This window comes from Nyctibius grandis, chromosome 1 (assembly GCF_013368605.1).
Source record: "Nyctibius grandis isolate bNycGra1 chromosome 1, bNycGra1.pri, whole genome shotgun sequence".
NCBI lineage: Eukaryota > Metazoa > Chordata > Aves > Nyctibiiformes > Nyctibiidae > Nyctibius > Nyctibius grandis.
Window position 1 is genome coordinate 7,594,738 of NC_090658.1, and position 26,183 is coordinate 7,620,920.

At 37.6% G+C, this 26,183-nt stretch overlaps 1 protein-coding gene across 4 annotated transcripts in view; it reads left to right on the forward strand.

Moving 5' to 3' along the window:
- MACROD2 (mono-ADP ribosylhydrolase 2) overlaps positions 1-26,183 on the forward strand; it is an 896,855-nt gene that overhangs the window by 246,556 nt on the left and 624,116 nt on the right. For all 4 annotated transcript variants that reach the window (XM_068410970.1, XM_068410960.1, XM_068410976.1 and 1 more), the window contains exon 5: positions 25,124-25,240. In XM_068410970.1, coding sequence (XP_068267071.1) covers positions 25,124-25,240 — 117 coding nt within the window. The remainder of the gene's footprint in view (positions 1-25,123; positions 25,241-26,183) is intronic.

Here is a 26,183-nt window from a genome sequence, read left to right on the forward strand (position 1 = left end):
ACATTTTTATATATGTACATACACATTTTTATATATATATATATATATACACACATATAACATTTCTCTCTTGAATAAAAGGAATTAAGTTTTCCTGTCCCTGCTGTATTGGCTGAAGAGCTGGCCCATTGCCTTAGAAAGCCTCTAATTTTCCTGTCTTTGCCCCGATCTCCTCTTTTTTGTTCCATTGGAAAGTGTTTTGCCTCTTCTAGCACTCATGCCTGATTTGTAGAAAAGCGAGAATCAGCAATGGTAAGCGGGATGAGCAGGGGATGCAGCTGTTTCTGTTGCAGGACTGCTGCTTACCTGTTGCTTTGTTCTGTCAGGGGTCCTTGCTTTGCTGGGAAGTTCTTGTATCCTGCTGATGTCTGATAAGGATTTAAAATTCTTTTTTAAATTGCTGTGGCTCAGGTGGCTCTAATTAGTGACTATGGCACTGCTATTCTCTCTTGATGCTAACATGGAATGATAAAAGACCCTCCCTGCCCTGAAGAGCTCACCATGTAAGTGGAGGACAAGAGACAACAAGGAGATGTAGAAAGCAGGCCTGGAAAGCCCAGCACAACGGAGAGGTCGTCGTGAATTTTGGGTTAGGCAATAGTCAAAGCATAGCAGCTACCAAGGCCCTGTCAAGGAATTCTTCATGCTGGCAGCTGGAAGCAGCTAGCTTGGAGCAGGCTGCCGTAGGTCTTTATCTGTATACAATCCATATCCAGGGAAGGGAGCAGGATCGAACACCTAATATCAATAGTAGTACAACCACATGAATCTTGTATATAACAGTTATTATTGTGAGAAAGGTGGGGAAAATGTTTTCTCAGGATCTGCCAAGCCCAGCAGAGGAGAGGGGACTTGTGTGAGGAGCAATGTGCCGCGTGAGAGCGGGGAATGGCAAGAATAATTAATGCCGTGGTTAGGGGAGTTACCTCTACTTAACGTGGGCTTCAGTTACATGTTAAACATACATCATATCCACTCTTTTTAAGCTCATCGCAGGAATTGCACCAATTCCGTTTGCATAAGTCAATACAGGCATTGTGCTGTAAGCAGATTTTGGAAGCAGAGTGAAATATGGTAGTCTAATAAAACATTTGATGACTTCAATTTCTTATATTTAGATATGGTCCTTAATTGTGTAAGGACCAAAAATTAATGTAATAGTTTTAGCTGGCACACAGTGTCCTGTTTAAGAGTTCCATTTAATCTATAATCTGTAACCCTTTTTCCAGTGTCTTTGAGATTATGCAGTGTACTGAATTTTCAGACCTAGTTTTTTAGGATATTAGACTGGACTGTCTGTTTTACTCCTTCCTGGTGTCCAAAAGTTTTTGAGTTTGAAAGCACTGTTGATTTGGTTTGCTTAAGATGTTCTTTTCCGTTCTTCAGTATTCCTCAGTGTTAACATTCTGCTGGTGTAACAAATATCCAATTTAAAACATAAGAAGATCAAGTGGGTAATAGAGGTTCAAGCTGACTTGATTTCTTCCCAGAAAAATACACAAGATGGTGAAATAGAAGCCCAGACAAATAATTAATTATTGACTTTAAAAATAGAAAGGAAGAGACAAGCTACATAAAAATAATTAAGTCCTGCCTTCAGAGAATACTATTTATCCACACATAAGAGAGTAGTGACCTGTGTTTCTTGTGAAGAAAAGATGATGTCAATTAATGTTTTTCTACAAAGCTTTAGTTCTGAAACATTTTCTGCTGAATTACAAAAAAAAGTGTAAGTGGAATATTACGGAACACAAAAACAAAGTGAATTTAAATTAAGCAATAAATTGTCATGATCAATTAGCGCTTCCTATCATGTTAAAAATCTACTCTAATAAGTGAAGATTTTAAAAAAATATTTCCCTTCTTATCCTCCACTCCTGAAGAAATTAAATAACATTGACAATTCAGACACTTGGTAGAGAAAACAACCCGGATGATTAATCTGTTTAGTTCTCTGACTGACATTTACAGAGCTAATTGTGTAGTGATGATGCTTCTTTAATAGATCTGAATATTAATGGAACATTTGGTTAAAGTTGGAAGTTGTTTGTTTAGGAATATCACTGGAGAAATAAGAATGCTTCATCAACTTCAGATTTTCATCACAGGTTTTATGACATATCATGGAACTTAAGTGCTTTTATGACTTGTAAAAAAAATTGCTTCAATATTTGACATTTTGTGCTTCAAGGAATCCTGATTGGCAGTTGATTAGCCTTTTGCTCAAGTCATTATCTTCTTTAGTGAAATTAGTTGGCTAGAAAATTGCATTGTAATTCATCAAGGGGAAAGTAACGTTTCAAAAGCTCTTGAGAGTATGATCCTTTTTATTTAGTATACAATATAAATTATTTTCCTAGCATGCTCTTCTAAAATGTACTATTCATCATATTATAGCAGTTTGTGTTAAATTATTGTATTCATTTTCGTTTCAGTCTTTCATTGAAACTAGGTGATACCTGTGTTTAAATTAGCTCGTGAGTAATATTGAAGGATGTGTGTACGAGAGTTTGGCCTTGAATCAGAAAAGCACTGAAACATGCATTTAAAATCTAACCTGAATATGTGGAAAACTCTTCTCTTAATACATTTAATGCAATGCTGGTAGTCAGATATTTCTCATTCAAAAGGAAAACTTTCTGCAAAAATCATGTTAATAAATAATGAACAAATGTTATGGTAAGGTGAGGAAAATATATTTGCAGAAAGAGCAGCAGTTCTACAAAGTCAGTAGCGTACTGAAAAAAATAAGACTATAGTTTTGATAAATGTTCCTCATTACCTAAGTGGAAAGTACGGTGCCTGAAACACACAGCTAATTAGGTGTGTATGGGGGCAGCACGGTGGAGGTCATATGCTAGAAGCAGTGGGTAGGATTTTCCCTGCCTCGACTTCAGGGACTTGACTTGTCTTCTCCTAGGTGCTTTCCTGCTCTCCCAGGTGACTGCGAGAGCTCACCGTGCAGATACCTCTGACATGAGGTAAGACAGAGAAACAGCAGTGAGACAATAGGAACCGTGTTCTTCTGAAACAGTGGGTTTCTAACCAGTTCCTTTCCAGACACCTGAAACATCAGATGCATAGATTGATGGGGGCTGATGTCTGGAGATTGTCCTGCCCTGAGTGAGGGGCTGGACTACAGGACCTCCAGAGGCTTCTTCTCACCGATATTTCTGATTGCTGTATAGCATATTTCAGTTTGCTACTCCTATTGCTCTTGGGTTGTGGAATAAAACCAGTTTTTTGCGATGTTGTGGCATGCAGTGGAGATCATTCTCTTTTCCTTTTAGTAATTCTCCTTCTATCTCCAGCCATGGCTTAAGGTCACATTAAGCACAAAGAAATGCTTTTTGAAACACTGAGTGTCACCATCTTAACTAACTTCAGATTGTGATACAATCAACAAGGTGCTTTTTTGGTGATGTTTTCCTGTTTTCATAGCATGCTTGTTTTCAGATGTTTTAAAGCAGCATCTTGATATTAGAATTTCTAGATTAATTAAATATATATTTAATCGGAATACAACTACATGTGTGCTGTGTAAAATTAGCTACTGTGCAGTGATTATCCAGTGGCAATTAATCCTAGCTTGCCAGTAATCTTTTCCTACACAGAAAGATAGAAAATATTTTATCATTGCAGTTAGCATTCCTCCTGTGAGGTAAATGTCTGGAAGAAAACACACATGTCAGATGAAATAAGAACATTCTTTGTATGTGATTTAATACCAGTTAACTCACTGGACATCCTCTAAGACCTTAATTAAAATGATGTTTTTGTATGAGGCTTGTTCCAGTATTGACAGATGTGTCTGCCTGAGATAATTTAATGAATCACCTCACCATTGCAAATAATGGCACTCTCATAAATTGTCTCCTAACTTCTGTGAGTTTCTTCTCTGTGCTAGAATAGGCTTATTCTTACCTCGTGCCTTTCCACCTACAGTGCAACATTACCTATTGCTACTGTATGCTACTGTTGCCCGGTATCTGATAGATAAGTAGCAAAAATCAGTTGGGCAGAAACAAGCCAATCTGAATTGTATTTACTGTAAATGGTCTGAAAAAAGAGTTTCACAAAGTTACCTCCCTAGTTTGAAAGTCAGAATTTTAAGCATTTTGTGTTGCATGTTTTGTATCTTTCTTACTTTAATTACTGTTGTTATAATAATAAAACAGGTTTTTTCCTAGTGTAAAAAACTTAAATTCCTGGATCGTTAATAAGACATACCTACATTACATTCTGTACAAAATATTTGTCAGAAGGAGTAATTAAAATTAATTAATGCTTCTGGTAAAGCAGTAATTGTCCCCTGAAGGTATAGAAGCGCTGGACTGGAAGATGTTTTCCAAGAGCTTCCAACAAAGTAAACAAAATAAATTTCTTTAAAAGAAAGACTGCTTTGAAATTCGCCCTGTATTAATGCAGCTTACCTCTCCAGCTTATTGATCGCTTATTGTCTTAACAAAAGGAACTCCACAGTCTCTCCAGGAAACATTTCCAGCTACGAGCTATCCCTCTTGGCGGTCAAGGTCTGACCACATGATGAAGTATCACTCCTCATGCATAAAATACAGGACGGAGGAATTGGTCATATCTGTTCCTCCCACCCCCCAGATGTTATATTACGATATGCTTACCAGGAGTAATGTCACAGCCTTTAATTATTTACAGAAGTCATAGCAGCAGACAGTGTAATGATGATGATGCTTTGCGTATCTGTAGTTCTTCTGTCTGAGGAATGTAAAGTACTTTACAAACATTAGTTAAGCAAGTGTTATCTTTCCATCACTACTACGAAGTGGCCCTACTGGAATAATCAGGCTGCTATTAACTGAAGTTTGTCTTCTCTTCATTCATATTTAACATGCTGAAATAATTGACGTATTTACTGTGTGCTCTTATTTTCCCTGTTCCTTTTACTTTGTGCCTTATTCCTTTAGGGCTAGTTTTGGAGGAGGGAACTTAATTTTTAAAGAATGTTTATTCTCTGAATGTGAAACTGAAAAAAAAAAAAAGAAAAATCATTTCATAGGAAGGTTGTTTTATAAGGAGTTTTAAGAATTCGAAAGACTTCGGTCTCCAAAGGCAGGCTCTCTAAAGCCCTGTCTCAATGCGTGTTGCAGAGTAGCTGGAGAATATGGTGCTTTCTTGAGTGTTTGTAGAGTTGCCAGAGCGCCTTTTAGACAGAGGGGGGAATGTAATTTTAAAAAATTGTTTGGCAGTAGTGATAGGCTAGCGTGTATGGTTCTAAAGCTTCTTGGCAATATTGTGTAACTCTTCTGTCTAGGAAAAATATAAAAGTTGCAGACAGCTTTTATCTAACCTGACAGGGTGCAGTAAAATGCAGTGCTCGCAGCTCAGGAGGTGCTATCTTCCCGAATGCTGCCAAAATATATTGGTGTGCCACAATACAGTGCTGCTTTATTAAACTCTCTAAACGAGAAAGTGGGATGGGATTTACACATTTCCTGTCTCATTATCCCGAAGTACCTCTGTTCCCTTTCTGAGGGAAAACCATATTCTCTCTTGTAGGATGTTCACTTTATGGTCTGAGACCTCGTATCACTCATTTGTATCAAAGATGTGACACGGCAAAACCAACAGAAAGGGTTTTCTCTTTGGCTTTGCTGATTTTTGTTGATGGGCGTTTTGTAAACTTTGGTGTTGATAGGTCAAGAAGTCATCCGAAGGGCAAGGGATATCTTACAGCTGTGAGGAGATATCCTTTTCTCCAAGCCAGAAAAACAATGCTGATTCTTTCACAGCATATTTGTGATTTCTTTCCCTGGCAGACATCAGAGTAACATCATAATACCATGTTTGAAAAGACAAAAGGGCTGGGACATCTTCTAGATGGTAACTTCAATTATTTGTCACCATTACCTGTACTGGAAGAATTTTTAAGATCTATCCCTTCAGTTTCTGCAGTGTTTCTGGATCTTCTGAGTTGAAGTAAGGGTTTTTGAAAAGATATAACTTTCTGTGAAGTTCCCATTGTTTAATGTGGTCATTGTGCTTGACAAAGGATACTTATTTTATTGTGTAGCAAAAAAAATGTACAAGGGAAAGTTTATGCATAAAATTTGTAGCATTTCTTCAGCTTGGTAAAATCGACTAGAAGCATAACAGAAGCTCTGAGGCATAAGGAAAAGAAATCAAATTTCATGTTTTCTAATCTTACACACATTAAATTTCTTTTGCAGTGTTTTTTAAGCTGTACTGTGTTAGGTCAGCTATGTTCCTTGCCTCTTCTGGGGAATCTCGGCATATGTTCCTGAGTGTAATAACATCTACACATCTTTTTTTTTTTTTTTCATTTTTTTTTCCAGCTTTCCTTTTCAGTATTATAAAAGAATTACATTTATGCTCTTGGGAACTGTTAATGGTTTTGAATCACTAAAGCACTCTTTATATGAACAGCTAACATTGATCATTTGCTTAATAACTGTCAATTTATGTGCTAATGTTGAATAATCAAAAGTAAGATAGCGAAAACATATTTGGTTATTCATCAATGCCCTTTGACTGTTCATAGTCTTTTCAGAAAGACTATATAACTATATGAGAGAGAGACACTGGCAGAACAGGTATTTAGGAAGAATTTGTTTGCTTGTTGGAAAAAGGATATATTTGACAAAAGGTTAATTGTTGTTTTCCCATACCTGTGCCAAGGAAGAGTATGTGCTGCAGTTAGGATGGCGCTTTTCTGCGTTCACCCAAGTGTCTCGGCATTGGGGAGAGAACGCTCACAAAATCCTAATTTTTGAAGAGACCTTTCAGATATCCACATTTACCCTCTGCAGTGTACCATGTGGTATTGCATCCAATTTTGGAGCTTTTGAAAAATCATGCCTTGTTTTGTACGTTGTAAACCCGTTTCTGCTTTGCTTTGGAGTGGGTTTTGTTTTGATGTGTAGTGAAGCGGTATCTAGACCAGCGTAACTAAATGGAGCGCAAGAATTGGGGAAACAGTAAAGTACAACAATCACACCTACTGCAGCAGAAATGGGAGCAGAGCCATGAATACCTAATTGACTGCAGTGATGACTCTGCCCCGTACAGACGTTATTTTTGAGTGTGTTTTAGCAATGCTTCAATTTTGCCTCTTTCACAAAGCTCCAGACCAGAATGTGTTTAGAAAGTGCCATTAAAGAGTATACCAGACTGATGGCAACGTGGGTGAAGTTTTCATCCGAGCCGAGGAGTCTTGTGTATTTCAAGAAGTTGCTCTCCTTATCATTTGCTGCATCGTGGGAACAGTTTATTTTGTCCTTGAGATTAATTTCAGAATGTATCGATGGAAACAAGAATAGTGACACTGGCTCGTCCTAGCATTTCTACTCTACGAAAAGCTTTACATACGAATCTCTACTCTTCTTTCTTCCCCTTACTGCAGTCCCTCTGACTTGCTTTGCTGTTTTATTGTTGGTTTTGAAGGGATCAATCCCTGGGTAATATAATTCTATTATTAAAGTACTTCTACATCAGTTTAAGTTTAGGCATATACTGAGGCCAATAAGTAGAAAGAGGATTTAAGAGGAATGAAGGGGCTTTTTTTGGAGCTATCCTGCAATGTCTTTTAATTCCTCTCAGGATTCTGGAAGTATCTGTCGCCAAGGTGACTGTCTGGAGTCCTATAGACGAGGAGGCTGGTTGGATTCCTGAATCACGAAGGCCTATTATGATATACTGATGGTGCCAAATTTTGGACTAAGTCCATTGTGGAGTTACCGAAGAACATTGTATTTTTTTGAGAAATGCTGCTGAAATGTTGCTCTGTGTTTGCAGGGGAGAAGAATACCTCCCGATCTGTGGGAATTAAAACTTAATTAGGCCAGGTTTCTCTGAGAACACCTAATAATTGCGTTTTCCTTTAAAACCCGCAGGTTTATGAATAATAGAAGGGAAAGATTGAACGTGGCTATCTAAACTTTTTTTCTTTTTGCTTTTTATTCTGTGCTTTCCTGTGGTATCTCTCTGAAGTATCAAGAGAACATTATTAGTTTCACAATGATTAACTGTATGGCATCTAAACAAAGTACAAATGCTGTCTCGTGGAGCTGTTTTGTTGCTTTCAAGTAGGTTTGCAACACTAACTCGTCTCATATTTGATAGGGAATCTGCTGAACATGAGAAAATGTTCAGACTGAATGACTTCCCAGTCAATATTCCACCAATAAGTGCTAGAGGTGAAGTCCAGACCCTGATGTTCCCTGAGTCATCTTGTCAGTCACGTCCATGACCTTAGCTGTATTTCATAAATGTTGTGACCACAGGTGCACACACTTCACTTACTCATTCACAGATGGGCAGATTGTTGTAGTGAAACCTGGGGCTCCTTGAAGCCAAAGACAGTTTTGTCAGGGATTTCTTGTCAAACTGGAAAGGAAATACGTGATAGTATCCATCTGTGCTTTGTTTATGCCCCTATCTGCATCCTATATGAGCAAGCTGCAGATTTTGAAACACTCTTATTCTGGTTTCCTTGTGCTGTCTCTTGCCTACTATTAATTAATTCCCAACATGTTATTTAATCTACTGGTTATTTGCAGATGTATTTGACACAGGGCTGCAAGTTTCAAAACAAGTGGGTTCCTGCATATTTCTGAAAACTGATGTCCAGAGAGAAGGTAAAGCCTCTCTTAAGGGGGGAAATCCAGGGAGATTCAGCCGTTATCTATTTTGTTGACATTGTGTGGCTGGCCAGTATTTCAGCTTCAGCATAGCACATGTGGCTTTTACCCTGCCAGCAAACCAAAAAGGTCTGGAGTGGACATGTGGAAGAACTGAGTGAGGGGAGACTGGAGATATGGAGCTTTCTGGAGATGTAGGGAGGATCTGGAAGGTATTGAAAATACCATGAGGTATTTTACCTTCAGTTTCCCTTTCTGCGTTTCCCTGTTTGGTGTCTGTCTCCTTTATGAAGTACATAAAATCCTCTAATAAAAAAGCTGTGTAAAGCCTTGAGGAGTTGTTTTGATGTGATAAACACTCTTGCATTCAAATTATGTCTGGTCTGTAAAACATTGCTCAATGAGATTTCTATTCAAAACAAATATTCTTGTAATATCTGTATCTGTGCTGACATGCACATAAGGCATTAATGGAGAAGGAACAATCTATTGGTACTTGACAAAAAAAATCCTATTAATTTTAAACAAAAAAAATCAAGTAGGAAGTGTAGTTCAATAGAGGAAACTACCTTTTAGAAGGTTGTGAATGTCACTCACCCTTTTACAACAGGGGGGCCGGTAATTAACTGTGTCCCACTGGATTTTATACAATAATATTTAAAAAAATGCTTTTGTTGGGTTGTTTATGTAAATGCTTTTAATGGGCAAATAGATTTGTTCAAGCAAAACAATGCTTAAACTCCAGGCATTGCGTGCCAGCATGAACTAATTAAAATCATATTGTGCAATAGGTCAATAGATCAGGAAGTCGGCCTTCTAATTAGAAGAGATAGTTATATAAAAAAAAAATTGTTATTGTTGAAAAGGAAGAGCAAAATTAAGAAAAAATAATCTAGATGTGAGGAAAAGAAATCAGAACCCCAGTTCTCTGCTGAAAGCTGTGTTAAAAGTCAGCCTTTTCTTTTTGAATCGCACTGTTGCATATAGAGATTTGAGGCTGTAGCTTGTCCCTCATTAAGGATCCTTGCGCTCATCCCTCTGCCTGCGGTGCCTGCCCGTGTTGTGCATACCTCCGTCCTCAGATAACAAATAATAGTCTGGCCTCCACAAATGGAGGTCGGACGGGAGTGTTCAGATCTGGTTTGTATTTGCTGTCAGCTTGGACCTTTCATCCTCCTTAATACTTCAGCTACACCTATTTTTTGTGGTTCTTGCTATCACCACAAATAGGTGCCTGGCCAAACTGAATAGGTGTCATCTTGGGACTGTTTTTGAGTGAGCCTTTTGTGCCAATTATTGTTTAGCTTTCGGTCTTCCATCTTGATAATTGAAAAACATTTATTTTCAATAACAGGTAGGTGTTGGGTGTTGTTTTACCCCGGAGCATAAACATAATTAGTAAAAATAATAACAATAGAGAGATTTTTAGATGGTAGAACAGCTTCTTGACCTTTTCTGTAGATTTTCATCACTTCAGAAGGGTGAAAGGCAGATCTGTTTCAACCATGCTTTTGTTTTGTAAAGGAAAATTGAGCAGGAGGTTGGACTGCATAACCTCCAGAGTCCTATCCAGAGTAAGTTATTCTCTGATTCTGTGAAAGGATATATGTTGAAAATAAAATACATTAATACTATTAAACCTAGTAAATCTAAGATATCTGTTTATTGAAGTGAAAAGCATCGTCTTTTCATAGGACCATGACGAGCTTGTCTCTACAGTGTGATGCTGGTAATACTGAAACATGTGAAATATTTATGGTATGGGATTGTAAGTTAACCATAGGGCTTCTGGAGACTGTCTTACAAAATGTTTCACCAGCATATTCATGCGTTTTGCTCATTCAGTTTGAAGTGAGATGTGTATTTCATAAGTACTTAGCTGTGTAGAGTTTTATGTATAGTGTGGAGGATTACTTTTCTCAATCATCTTCCCATCAGAAGTAACTAGAACGATAGCATTAGATTATTTGTGTAAGTCATCTCGATGCTCTGAAAGAGGTTCTCCATCATTCCCTCAGTCTTGCTGCTTCCTGAAGCTTCATCCTTAACATCACCAGTGCAAGCAGATCATATTAGTCATTCTAAGACAAGGCTTGTTTATGCTTGTACCCTCGGGTAACTGCTGAATGTTCGTCTTCTGCCATTGCTCAGTTGTTTGTTAGAGCCCGTTTACAAGTAAAACCTTAAGGGATGACTATCCGATCATACTGACTTCTGTGTGTGGCTGGTGCAGTTTGAGTTTGATCTGAATTGTTACTTTGATCTTTAGCACTTTGATTCATACCGGTTGTTAGGGCTCAGTAACAAAACTGCTGCCTCCTTCTAATGCGGAGATTTGTTTTACTTGGCTATGAGAATGGGAGCTTTTCCCCTTTATTTGCAGGTACACTAATGTAGGCATTACTAAAAATCCTGAAAAATTCAAATAAATTTCAACTAAAATAATACTTAAAGGGTGCATTTACCTTCTTGTTTATAGTTGGAGCCTTGAATGTGCTTTTGAAGGAAATCCCCTGACTCTTCTCACTGCTTTGGTATTTATCATCATCAAGTATCTTGGAGCACATGAGCTAGGTTTCTTCTTGGTAAAAGTAGACTGGAGGATGTGTCCCTAATGCCTTCCACTGCAAAATTGGCGTTCAGTCCATGGACCAGACAAGAACTAGCCCAAAATAAAAACAAATAAAACCCAAAGCAAACAAAAAAACACCCCATCTCCACCACCAAAAAAACCCTGAAATGTGTATATTATTTATATTACAGGTTCTCAGCACCAGTTATTTTACTCCACAGATGTGCTCTTATTTTGACCCACTGTATTTTCTAATGAAGATGTACCCGAAGTGCTGTATTTTAATAGAAAAATGTAGATGGGGCTTAATATACCTTTCGTATAGACAGTAGCTCACAATGCCTCTGCGAGCTTCCTTGCCGAATTCACCGTAGTTTATTTTTGTAATCCTGTGTATGACTTCCTATTTGTAAGCCTTTGAATCATATGAAAGTAGGCAGGCAAAGCTATTTTTAAGTGTACCTTCTAACAGTGAGTAGAGTAATATTAAGAATTATATTGAAATTTATTCTGCATTTGACACCATTGGTATAAGCTGGTTTTTGTGGTGGTTTTTTTGTTTTTTTTGTTTGTTTGTTTGTTTGTTTTTTAATATGGGTAAAGATTCTGTTCTGTAACTGTTTCTGGAAAGGATACTGATTTGGAAGTGGAATTTATGCCCCGGGTCCATCACTGATGCAGTCTTTGGAGCTTCAGTATCTTCAGTCAGTGTTACATGTCCTCTTACTTTTTTCTTTGGCATATTAGACTGATTACTTGTTTCTAATGGTATCAGGCTGCATTTTAGATATGAATCACGTATGGTTAAAAACCCAATAAATTTAATGAGTCTGGCTTAAGAGTTCCAACATAACTTTTCAGAAACAGATTAACTAGGTTATTTTTATTTCTCTGCAAGCTCTTTAAACTGGAACTTTCCATCTTTTTTTCGTACAATGCTAGAAATATACCTCACCCCCCGCCCCCCCCCCTCCTTTTAATGAAAGCTGGAAACGGAAATTTGGAGGCTTAAGTATAATACCAAATATCCCAGGATATATATTGTTCAGTCTTTCTACTTGTTATCATATGTGTTTTCTTTAAAAAAATGTATTTTTATATATTGGACATATGCACATTTGAATATGTTTACTGCAACTTTTATGGGCTCATGTTGAGCTGCTTTTTCTTTTTAAAGTAATGTCTCAGTGCTCTTGTATTATTTCGTTAATATTGCTCAAACTGCAGAGAACTTGAGATGGTTTGGGTAAATTGTTGTCCAGAATTACCTCTTCAAAATGCCGTTAATACATTATGTATCTGTGGAACATTGCTATAGCGTTGATGCTGTTTACTCATTAATTACTGTAGGCTGCAGCTCACAGTGTTGGCACTGTGGCTTGTTTGTTACATGTGATGATCACTTTATAAATGTCAATAAAATCAAGACAAAAACCTCTAGTACAACTGGAAGTAACAACTCAGTATTTTCCTCATTAGTTTTGGCAGCAAAGTAGTCTTACAAAGCAGTATGCAATAAAACACCAGCCAACTGAGTCCCACACTGTGGCTATAATTACATATTTTTGCTTGCTAATCAGTAGAATTTTTCTGTGTACACTATTATACTTTAATGGTTCTGTTGCAACACCAAATTTACTACAATGTTCTCTTGAAGAAAATGGCACATAATGATTTTGTATTTACTACAAGAAGATATTAAACTAAATAATATATAATGGTGCTGCACAGATTAACCAGCTCTTTAGTTCTTCTGTTCCTTATCTGTCTTTTAATAGTGTTTTAGCACAAACATAAAGTTGTTTGGGAGGGAATTACCAGAATTACTGAACTGGTAAATATAGCCATCTGAGGGGGATATCTTGTTTCTTACTCGAAAACTATTAGACTGTAATTTTAAGCTGTGCTTAGTACTTTAATTTCCCTTCCCACAACTCATGGAGCACGAGGAGGGTTGCAGCCAGCTCAGATAAGTAATAAGTTCATTAATTATAGGCTTACCTTTCTTGTAGGTTAAAAAAGCTTTGTGGGACTTGATTAAACAGGCTGTTGGGGTACGGCCCTGTGGAGGGCTGGGTAGTGAACAGCTCAGAGAAGTTCCCTGTGCTACTTCTGGATTCAGTGTCTTCCATTAACTCTAAAGGTCACTTGCTATTATCAGGCTTTGTGTCCTTCTCCTTTTTTAATTATTTTTGTCCGATGTGATTACACCACAGAATAAACAAGCATAGTGGGCAATGTGAAGGCTTTTTTTTTTGTCTAATGCTCTTTCCATTATCTTGTTTTTATTTCTGACCTTAAATAAATAAACAAATGCTCAAGAATTTTTATTCTTTTTCTTTTTGTGCATGGTTATGCAAGTCACTCAAATTCCACTTGATCATTATGAATGTGTCTGACAATCTTAGGTTAGTATAATGCTTTTCCATTTCCAAACAGAACTTTACTGTCATGGACAATCTGCCCAGGAGTGGAAATGGAAGGCAGGGTCTGATGATGCCAGCTTGCCCCCTTTACTCCATGCACAGTTAATTATGTGTGAAGGTTATGCCGATTTTTATAGATTTGTCAGATTCTGCAATGCAATCTGACATACTAGTGAGCATAAATAGTTTTTCTTCTGTATTTGTTTTGCAGTACGAGTCTGTATGAGGATACGATACCGTTTTTATGGAGGAAGTTGTACTCGGTGTATGTGATATTTTTGCATGCTGCTGGAAAACATTTGATATTTCAACATTGCTGAATGTTGATTGTGTCCTAGATCTTTTAGGTTATCTTTTGGCAAGCATTTATCTTAGATGTGTTGCACATATGATTTATCATAACCTATCAACAAAAGGAAAGAATATTTGAGACTTTTTATGGGTAATTAGTTCTCAGGCTTGTGTTAAAACACTGTCTGAAAGAACCTTGTTCATACATAATTTTCTGGTTAATCTCGTGTTTACCTTTTTCTTCCCTTGTATTTATTCCATTTGAATACATTGTAATGTGTTCAATTGGATTTACCTATTGCAAAGCAATTTTTGTATAATTAATACTGTTAATTAATCTGGCTTGAAACAGCACTCCAAATTGAGAGGCTGTTTCTGTGATTGCTGGCTGAGAAGTATCTCAACCAAGTTTTCTTCCTTCAGTGGTTCACGATAAAAGTAAATTAGCACAAGTGAAAATGGTCCAGGAAATAAGAAAACCAGCCGCTACTCAGTAAATAATTCCTAGTATTCCTATAGCCTGTTAAGCCTTACTGCAAGCAAGAGAATATCTCCTTGTTGATACTTAGTCTTACTCCTTTGTACATCCCAGCTGCTGCCCTAATTCAGAGTTCCTACAATCCCCGTGTTTTTTTTAAAGTCCCTTTTGAAGTATGCCCAGAACTGGATGTATTTTGCTTCTGTAACTAACCTTTCCTCTGTTACTTTCTTCATCTTCTCTCACATGTAGATAATATATCACTTAAAACTGCATGAAGATTCAGTGCTGTCACATATGGGTTAGAGGGGAAGGGAGGAGATGACTCTTGAAAACAAACAAACAAATTGTTAATAAAAAGTGTTTAGAACATAATATTTGAAATCATAAGTTATTAAAAATTTTTCTTGGCAGACCTGCTGATCTTTGCTTTGCAAGATGAGAGAGTTGGGGCGGTTCAGCCTGGAAGAGAAGGCTGTGGGGGGACCTTATAGCAGCCTTCCAGTACCTGAAGGGAGGCCTACAGGAAAGCAGGAGAGGGTCTTTTTACAAGGGCAAGTAGTGACAGGACGAGGGAGAACGGATTTAAACTGAAAGAGGGTAGATTTAGATTAGATTTGAGGAAGAAATTCTTTACTGTGAGGGTAGTGAGACACTGGCACAGGTTGCCCAGAGAAGCTTTGGATGCCCCCTCCTTGGCAGTGTTCAAGGCCAGGCTGGATGGGGCTTCGAGCAACCTGGTCTAATGGAAAGTGTACCTGCCTGTGGCAGTGGGGTTGGAACTAGATGATCTTTAAGGTCCTTTCCAGCCGAAACCATTCTATGATTCTATGATTTTTAAGGGAAGTGGAGCTATTCACCTTGCATGACATACCTCCTTCGTCTGGCTCAGGCTCAGTGTCTTCTCCCAGGTTTTCTCAGAAGCTTTAATGTATTCTTTATTCTAGCACTGATGTATAGTATTCTGGTGCTTGGTGCACCTTATAGCTAAAGAAAAACACCACATTCTCCCATGTCTGGTTAAGTTATACTTACTTAGAAGGTGTATTTCACTACAGAAGCCTTCAGGCTTCAAATACGCAAAGACCTGAGTGAGAATGGCTTTGCTTCCATGTTGTCTGTGAAGAGAAGGTCTTCGATCACATCCCATTGGATTTCAGTGGGGGAAAAGTGGTTAGCTTTCAACATTTTTTAAAATCTATTTTCAATACACCTTTAAAACTCTTAGGAATGACATGCCAACAGCCTGTTGGGCTGTGAGGATGCACCACAGTTATAAGGCTCCCTTTGACACAGCCATTTTACAATTACTACTTGGTACCCTGCTCAGTCTAAATCCTTGACCTGTGCTTGACAACTGCTACCTGATCATAGTGAATAAATTTGTATAATCGCTGTGTGATGGCTGCTTAATAAGTGTACTCTAAATATGCAAATACCTACGCTTGCCTAATACAAGTCATCTGCCATGACTGGCCCATGCATTTAGTATTTTTGAAGCGTTTGCAAGTAATGGAGCACACCATTGCAGTCTCCTGTCTTTTCATGCGGAGCCCTAAAATGCTGAAACCTACAGAGAAGGAAAAGATGTATTACAAAAAAAACACCAAAGAAAAATAGTTATTGAACAACAGACACAAAGTGCTTGTCTATGTGTGTTGTAAATGGGGAAAAAAAACAAACAAAAAAAACTTCCTTAAAGACTTTGCAGTAGTTTTTCTACTTTCATTCTTTTTTTCTAGATCAGCAGCATGCTTTTACTCAGAATAATCTGCAGTATTTCTTTCCCTGCTAATGGTGCTCTCCACATTACACGATTTTATGTAGAAAAAAATTCGGAAGACACACAAAATTGGAAGATACAAATCCAAATGCTTGTATGACTCTTGAGATTCTCACAAAATGCTCACCGAAAACCAAGAAAAAAGCATGTCCAGAGCGATACAGAAAAGACATCTTGCGCAGGCCTGTGAGTTACCAGTACTGAAGGGTTGGAAAAATATTCTGTGGAAGCACTGGTAATTTCTTTCTCTGATCTTGCCCTCTTCTTTTAAGCATTTGCCTTTGGTCATCATGTCAGATAGGCTGCTGAGGCAGATGGACAGTGAGTCTTACCAATTTGTCCATTTCTCTGTTCTTGATTTAATTTACATGCAGCATCAGAACATTAGTAAAACTTTTTTTTTTTTTTTAAAAATCTGAGTTTCATTGCCCTTTCAGACACATTATTTTATCTTTTTAGATACTTGTTTCTTTACTGTTTCTCAGAATTTAACTTAATGTTTCCAAATAGTGCAGGAGGAAAAACAGACCCCGTAGTTCTGTGCACTACACAGAGATTGATATGACGGTAGTAGCCTTATGTCATCAATAGCTGAATAGCCATCATGGCCAAAAAGAGTTTTGGTGAGATTTTAAAAACAATAATGTGGATACTCACTGTGAGTTTTTCCTGTGCTTGAGGGAGGAAGCACAAAGGTGATTGCTTAAAAAAAAAAGGAACAGGTGAGGGGCTGAAGGAGGCTGGCATGTTGGTCCAGGTGAAAATGGGCATCGACTTTTCTGTGTGGAATTAGAAATAAGTGTTAAGCAGAGCCTAATTTGCAATGGGCTGTGAAAGTGGGGGGAAAAAAAAGTTCTGATGTCGTCTCCCTAAACATTTACATCATTTAAGTTCAAGGTGGTGCAAACCCCTAAATGGTAGGTTAAAATTTAGCTAACATAATTTAATTTGTATCCCTAAACCAGGGAGTGCAAAGAGTGTAACTAACCTTCCCAATTTCCTGCCTTTTCTGAGGGACACAGCTATAAATTTTTTCACACGGTCTTAATCTGTTCCACACACTTTTTATTTTTTTAGTGGGCATAAGAAGAGGCTGTGATGCATGAAGTTGGACTTCAGAGTTGTTTTCTTTATGAAGAATGAGAATCCTGTAATAATAGCACACTAACATGAATGGAAATCCAGGATAAAGGAGGCATCCTAGCAATGAGATGTAGATAAGCCTTTTTGTCCTTCCAATTTGTGTGGTATCCAGCTGGCAATGAAGTCCTGTTACTGCCCAGGAGGCTGAGGAAAGGATTTTGGAGTCACCAAAGCCATTTCTTCAGGGTGATACCACATGAAAAAAACTTGCAGCTTCTTAATAGTCAGTTTGGGAAGCTGGGGGAGCAAGCTGAGATGAACATGAGCTGAGTTTGGTTTAATAGCATAGAACAGCCTGAAATTTCACCAGACTTCAGCTTAACACTTCTCCATAAACATCAACATGCAATTTTTCTGCTTCCTGCAGTGAGGTATTGAAGGCTGAGCTGTCTCATTTCCATCTGTAGAAGAGTGTGGTATGTCAGGTGTCTCAACACTAACACAATTAAAAGGAAGTGAACGGTTCCTTCACACATGCCTTAATGTCAGTATCTTGGACTGGGAAAAACTGGAAAACCACTATTGGAGCCTTTCCTAGTTCTTTTTTTTTTTGCCTGCCAAAAGTGTGACATTCAGACAGGTTTATCAGACCCATGTTTCTCTGAGCCCTTATGCTGCTGGAGTGGGCTGACAAAAGTGTGAATCCTATTGACGTTATAACTGTCTACAGAACTGGAGAGGACCACTCAGAGACTAAGAAAGATGATATCCTGAGTGAGATAAAACAAACACTTTCTTCATTGCTTAGTCGTTTATAGAAGGAATTTACAAATTGTCATTGCTAACGTGACAGAACAGCTTTTACTTGGCTTTTCATATATTTTTAATATGAGTTTCTGATATCCCAAGATACTTGACTGAAACAAAAATCTGCCAAAGTTTGTGCATTTACTATTGTTTTGTGTTTTTGTCAAAGTAAGAATGATTGGTTGTGTGCAATAAATGTAGAACACTTAAAATTTAACAGGTCCGTGGGTAAGTGAGCTTTATTTTGAATCATTGTTGACTTATTTATTTCCATTATTTCCATTTATTTCCTTATTTTATGTGTTTTTGCCAGTTTATAGCATGGACATTGATTAAACTAGATCTTTCAGCTGCTTTTGTTATGCTTGAATGTGAACTGCATCCAGATCAAGGAGAGCCTTCTCTTAAAACAACCAGTAGGTTTTAAAATTTAATTCCCAGCACTTTTTACCATAGCAGGCAATAAGTGATGGGCTTTAAAGATAAATTTGGAGGATTTCAGCTAAACTACATTCTAAAATATAATTTTGCCTTGTATGACTTTACAATAAAGCTTACACATGCCATTGTTATGAGTACGTTTGTTCCTTGCAGTTTGTACTGGAATAATGGTCTTATTATATATTATTATTACTTTTCATTACACTCATTCTGCAGCATGGGTCTAGTTGGTGCTGGGAGAATTTTAATTCTGGCAGCAATGAGGCCCCTTGTGCAGCCTCAAAATGTCGATTCTTAAATGAAGATAAACCTTTCACAGAGAATGTGTATTGACACATGAGGTAATCAGTAGCTGAAGCATCAAGACTTTAAACTCTCAGTTCTGTCTTAATTTAACTCAGGTGTGGGCACTAAGAGTTTCTGAAAATAAGAATTTTAAAGGAACTATAAATTTAGATTGTCTGTGATGAAACGTGAACCTAATTCAGCGAAATAGCCATCTCAAATAGTTTATCTGTGCTTTTTGTTTCTAAAATGGAGAATTTTAAGGCTAAATCAGATTATGCTTTTAAACTCCTTGAGATCTTGGCCAGAAAGTACCGTATAAATGATAAGTATTTAAAATTAATTATGTTGGAGGCCTATAAACCAGTGCATTGATTAAAAATCTTCAGTTCATTAAACTTCCCAATGGCAGAGGCCATCTCTGTAATATAAACTGCCATTTCTAGCAGCAGCGGCCGACTGGCATCTGTGTTGTAATCTTTTTAAGATCCCCACCTTTGTTCATTAGACCAGCAGCTGTTGTCTCTGGCTGGGCAGGATTTATTTCCCCTTGACATCTGTCCCAGAGGTGCAGTTGCAACTTTGGCAGCACTTCATTCCAATGAACTTCCTAGAGGTACTTTACCAGTTTTGCAGAATGAGGTTGCTTTTGGTTGTGAGTTGGGGTTTGTTGTTGTTGTTTTGGGGGGTTTTGGTTGATTTTTTTGGGGGGTGGTTTTGTTTGGTTTTGTTTTGGTTTGGTTTGGATTTTTTTCTACATACATCCTTGCAATGGGCATTTGTGACAGGTCCACAAGGACTGAGGGCACGTATACCAGAGGTGTGCTACAGTCTGGGCAAAACAGCTTCCTCTTGCGTGTCCCTAGCACTATATCTGATATAATGACATTTTTCTGTTTTTATTCACTCCTGGCATTTGCCATGTGGAAGAACAGTACTGTTTCATACATAAATCATGCACAGTTAACTTTCTTAAATAAGTAAATCACTCGAATTTCCTAGTGAAAACGAGAAATGAAAATCTGGAAAAGCACCAGAGAACACAAATTACTATGGAAAAAAAGAATATATTGATTCTTGAAATATAACTTGATAAATCTGCATATATTGTTTACATTGTAACTTCAATTTATCCAGACTCACACACAAGGTCACAAAAGAAGTTTGGGTCTTATTATTCCCAGGGGAATTTGTATTTTTCTGCTGTGGTGTTTGATTACCTTATCCTTTTTTATTACCATCTGCACTGCAAGGCTAGTTTTGCTGAGGGTTTTTGTTTTTTTTTTTTTTTTTTTTAAGCAGCATCCCAGGATACCCTTAATTCTGTGTTTCCTGCGCTTTTGCTTCATTTGCAATTTTAAGAGATTTTCTATGAGACAAAGATTTATTCTATATTGTATATCAGTAAATTAGCTAGTTTTTACTATGTAACTTCAACCCTGGAGTACAAATACAGTTGCTTTACAATAAATTGAATAAGAAAGGATTTAACCTTTTAGTGTCCTTTAGTGTGCAGTATAGAAAGATGATGTCAAAGATTTCCATATTTTTGTTTAATGCATTGTTTTTAGTACACTCTCATTTTGCCTAGGAGTTTTATTTTGATACTCGATTTTGTCCATGTATTTTAAGCAATTATTTTCAGGTGACTTCTTTGTGCAACCAGTGCCATTAACTGCAGGAGCTTTGGAAAGAGTTTTTCTTCATTAACGGCTTCTGCTGAATTGTTGGGAGAACAAAATGCTGTCCCTAAGTGGCTCCTAAAACTTATGGATGCATGCAATGAGATTGCTAATATTATTTTTAATGAAAAAATGTTGGAGTAGTACTTTTAATAGCTTTCCACAAGCATGAACAACTTGAACTATAGAGTTAAATCTCAAGCTCCTTGAGCTGTTCTTCAGCCCTCAAAATACAGTTCATCTGTGCAGGTCTTCAAAACTAAGAAGCTCCTCCCACGTGCTCGTCCAGCCAAGCCATGGTGAAACAGTAAATATAGAAACCCCATTTGTATGGGGTCTCCACACGTGACATTGCAGTGAATAATGGGATCACATGTCAAAAGACAAGTTGAACTGCTTAAGTCTTTGCAGTCATCTGAAAGCAAAAGCGTTGTCTGCTTTTTCAAAGCATTTATTTTACCTCAAGGTAGATTCTGGGGAGCATTAGGCAGCCTGGCAGCTGCTTGTTGGGAGGGGAACGCAGAAGAGGGACCATCCTGTGGATCTTTGCCACCTTGCTGGTGGCCCCAGGCAGGACTCATTAATGCTGTCAAAAATCCTTAGAAATAGCTTGGTTTATAAGCATGAAACTCATATCAAGAAGCACAGTATCAATAAGGACAGTTAGCAGCCTGTCTTTACTCCCTTTCAGTGTTACCAGTACTTGGAAATGCCAATTAACCATCATGCGGATCGGAGATGAGATTTCTTGTCAGTTATGAGTGATAGTTTTGTCTGTGGGATTTTCCCACATCTTTCCCATAGCTGTGAAATGGCAGGTCACTTGTGTATATAGATGACCCGAAGTGTATATATGATTTCCATAAACCTGGACAGGAAGGCAGCGTGCAGAAAAAAAGGCATACTGTGAAGCAGAGTGATAGCTTCAAAGTCAAATGACATTTTTCATTGGCTGTAAAAAACAGTGATAATGCACAATTCCTTATCACTGTCACATGACGTAAGTCAGATTTGACCATAAGTGCCCGGCTTTTCAGTCAGTTGCACAAAGAAATTCCAGGGAAGGAACAGTGGGATATGGTTTAACGTTTTCCAAATCTGTTTTGAAAAATGCAGATGAGCATCTATATAGCAAACTGATGATACAGATGAAGTATCTGAAACCAATATATCAAAGATTCTTCACTTTCTATAAAAGTAATTTGGCCGCATACCATTATTATTATCATGTAAATCTCTTCCTCCTTTACTACACAGTGACAACGTAGCTTTGGCCATCATTTTTCCCTCTTGAGGTTGTTGACATTTTCTGAAATTTCCTTAAAGTTGCCACGTTAACAATGCTTACTTCTCTGTACACTTACATTACTAGTCAGTGCACGCTTCCAGCAAACAAAATATCTCACGTAAATGTTTTGTGCATGCCCGTTCCATATTTTTTTGAATTAATACAGCTAAGACATGTTTTAGCAGAGGCTGAAGTATCACATTTAGATGTGCTAATCTACTCTGCCTTTGCCAATTTTTTTCTTTGTTATGCAGAGTATTCATATTTGGCAAGATATTTCACTGCTTGGGTTTTTGCTTTAAGAATTATCAAACTTGTCATATAGATTGCGTATATTATTGGAAACGTAGAATATTTCCAGCGTGATTTATTGAGTTATCATATTAAATGGAAAATGCATACGTAGATCAGAGGTCATCTCTGCTCAAGTATTTAATAATGTACGATAGAAAAAAGGGGTTATTCAAAAAATTGTGGGTAGTTTGGTGTTTGGGTTTTGGGTTGGTTTTTTTTGTTGGTGGTTGTTCCCCCCTCCCTCCCACCTTCATTCCTCTATGTCATCAGTCACTGAAGTATATCAAATGCTAATGTCTGTGTTTCCATCTATGCCTGTCTGGAGTATTCAATCATTTTCTGTTATGCCACCTTTATAAGGGAAATATGCACGTCTACTTGTTTGGTTTTGGCAGATGTCTTCCATTTTCCTTGTCATATGTCAAAATTGGTTACGATAGAATTGATTTTCCTCCATTAAGAATTTAATTTTTTTTCCATTATGTTTTCATCTTTCTGGAGACTGCTTCGATTATAAAGACTGGACAAGGGCCTGTGTGGAACCAGCTCCAGGAAACTAGTGATAGACCATCTTCCTGTAGATGTATGTGCATTAAGAGCATGCTGCTTCTGTCATGAGATCGTTTATAGATGGGGAGCTGGGACCGCCTATGTGTTGGCTGTCCCAGCTGATCTGGCACGTGGTATGTTAATATATCTGATAAGTTAATACATAGCAGATTTAGAAGTAGTGATGAATTTGGGCTTCTTCCCTGCCAGAGGCAGTGGTTCCTTTTTGCGGGCTCTGTTGTTTGGCTCTGCTCTGAGCTGGACTCGGGTAAAAATTAATGGAGTTTGGGGGAAAAGAGGTTGATTTATCCAGGTGGTTTGGTTGAGAAGGCAGCTGAACAAATCATTGTACAGACACTGCTCAAGGGAGGGTGCCTGCTTGTTAGGGACAAGAAGGAGCTCAGGGGTGGAAATGATTAATCCACTGCCAAGGGAGTAATTGCATGGACTTGAGCCCTTGTCCAGTGCTCCTGAGGTGAAAGTCGTCTTCCTCTGTAGAGAATCGTGCAGAAAGTGCTAGTCCTAAGCATCAGTGCTGTTTTTATGTTAATGTCTCAGGAAATATTAATGTTGGTAAAGATTGTGGTAGTGGTGCTTATAAAAATATACTTGAGGTTTCGATGCATACTGGTTTACTTATCCTGCTTGGTTTGGAAAAGCATTTAGTAATTAAGTTAAAATAATTAAATTGGATATTACGAGCACAGGACAGATTTCAAGCATTCTTTTTTTCCCCTCGAGGTTACAAAATATTATTCTTGCATTAGCATCTTGGAGTCTGTTGAGCAGAGATTTTGGGTAAGTTAAAACCAAAAGTTCAGCTAAGGTAGAGTAAGAAGACTTGGCGTCTTGGCGTAGATAGTGCACAATGTGCTTACGGCTGGTGGTTTGGCATCCACATTCTTTTCAATATGAATATTTTAGAAAATTTCATTGAAAGTGCAACATCACATGATTTTGTAATTATCTGTCTAATATAAAGTATTTCAAAATGACGTTTTAAAAATCAATGGCACTGTGTCCAGGATGAGTATGGACTATTACAAGGAACCACTTATTCATTTTTACTGTCATGTGGATATTAACTCTGGCATAGAACACCTCAAAAAAGGCGACCGAGTTTTTAACACTTAGTAGAAGGCGGCTTCATTCAGAGAAAGACGTTAATCTGCCCCTCCACTTGGGAATATGTGGCTTCAGGGAAATACTTAACACCTTGCAAAACCAGCTATGCCCTTAATGCAGCAAGGCCAGTCATCGTTTCCATTCCAGCTTCAAAAAACATCTCAGGGTGAGGGAGTTATCAAGTCTCCCTGCATCCCAGTGGGCAGTGAATGGGCTGTGGGTATGCTGAGTGCCCAAGCCTTGTATTGCCCAAAACCTGGTATGTGAGCCTGTAGAAAGCTACACAGGTTATGCTATGAACAGATTATGTGCATCTCTTGAAAACCCCTCTCCACTTGGCTTTTCAAACCTTTTGTGGTTTAATTGCTTCAAAAGTGCTGTTGGGAACTGCTGTAACTTTGAACTGGTTAAAGCTGAAATAAAATATTGAACGATACGCATACAGAATCTTCCTTTCTTGTCTGCATAAGTATTTGTTTAGCCTTTATACTTCAGCTTATTTTACCTTTTTTGAATTGATCTTGTAGTTTATATGATGGTTATTTCTCATAGTTGAACTTCATCATTGCTGCTGACTTAGGGCCTTACTGTAGTTAATATGTTCAGGCACACAGTAGTTCCCTTTTTTTGTTTCCTTTTTCTTAAACTTTTTGCCATAATTACAGTAAATGATTCCTTTGATTGCATGTTGAGAGGGCAGAAATGCTGTGCCAGCAGCCTTTTTTTATTTTTTGCTGCTGCTCCTATTCTTCTGCTGCCTCCCGAGGGTGATAAGATCTATGCACTCCACTAATTTTTGTGCATACTTAGCTGCAATCGCAACCTTTGGTAATTATTATTTAACTAACTCCAAAGTATTGCATGAATAATGCAAAATTAAAAAATGTAAAAAAGAAAAAATGTCAAAACAAGGTATTTTTTAGATTTCAAATCTATACGCATAATTTCTTAGAATTTTTGTATAAGGCAGTAATAGCATGGTGACATTAAACGGTCTGCATAATTGTAGGTGTTTCAGAGGTATGTAGTAAAAGAGAATTTGGCATTTAGCTGGGGATCAAATTTGTTTTCATAATTTGTAGTGAGAGTTTCTTAGAGCCTTGAATAAGACCCTTTTCTAATGTTGAAATTTTAATTCTGCTTTACCTTTTCTAGGTGTTTTCTTTTCAGTGAGCAGAAGTTGACTAAATATTATTTTTTTGATAAACACATTGCCTAACTCTGGCAGAAAAAATGTATATATTTGGATATCCACTTAGAGATCAGTAGGTCTGTGCTGTGAATGTAAAAATGAGCAGTAAATATTTGTGGCCGTGTATTTGTGTGAAGGCAACATAAAGACTGGCTTTTAATAAATAAAAGTTTCTGGGTTTGCTTTTGTAGTGGATGGCTGTATACACAGAGCTGCTGGGCCCTGCTTAGTTGCTGAATGTCGCAACCTGAGTGGCTGTGAGACTGGACAAGCAAAAATTACGTGTGGATATGACCTACCTGCAAAATGTAAGTCAACCATTTCTCGGTGTTTTCTTTTTGTTTTAAGCATATGGAGCTGCTATGCGTGCTTTATTTCCCTGTAGTCTAATTCGACAAGGTATTCATTTTACAAAATTAGCAGTGGGACTTAATTAAGCATGTTCTGTAATAATGTCTTCCCCTTAAAGCAATTCAGGCTTTTCTAAATGATTATTTCACCTATGTTATCCAATCAAAACCTATATGTCTCTAAAATATAAAGCATCTTTCATGTTTATTTTTTGCGAGCTAAACCATATCCTTTCATATGCGTAATAAAGGATTGGAAATGCTTTATGAAGAATGAACAAAATATACATTATCATATTTAAGTTCCACGGAGACACTTTTTGGAAATGTTACATTTTTCATATTCTTCATGCAGATTCCTTGGTTTTGAATACTTTGAGAGCTGAGGAGATCAAAGTGATGTATTGTGTTTTCAGCTGCTACGTAGAGGCTGATTGGCAATTACTGTGAAGGCATCTGTCACACTTTAGCTTTCCACAGAGTGCAGCTCGGTGCTGGAATGTGTTTGCACTTTGAAAGTGGAATTGTCAAAATTCCCATCCTATTCAAAACAGGAAGATGGCTATTTGACCTTGTTGACTAGATGTTGAGTTTGTCTTGGAAAAAACTAACATATTGACAGCACATTGGTCAGCCAGTCTATTATGTAAGAATAAAAAGTAGGAAAACTACAAGTTAGGATCTTACAGAGTAGTATATTAAGATATGATGATACAAATACCAAGAAAGGATTACAAACAGCACATAACTAGAATTCGCGCTCTTTTTTTTTTTATATGCAGTCTGCACTAGGAACATGGCTCATTGAAAAATATTTAGATCTGCTCTCTTAATTTGTTCTACACTTTTTTTCATGTAAAATCAAATCCTTACTACAGTACCAGGTATCTTTTTAGGTTCC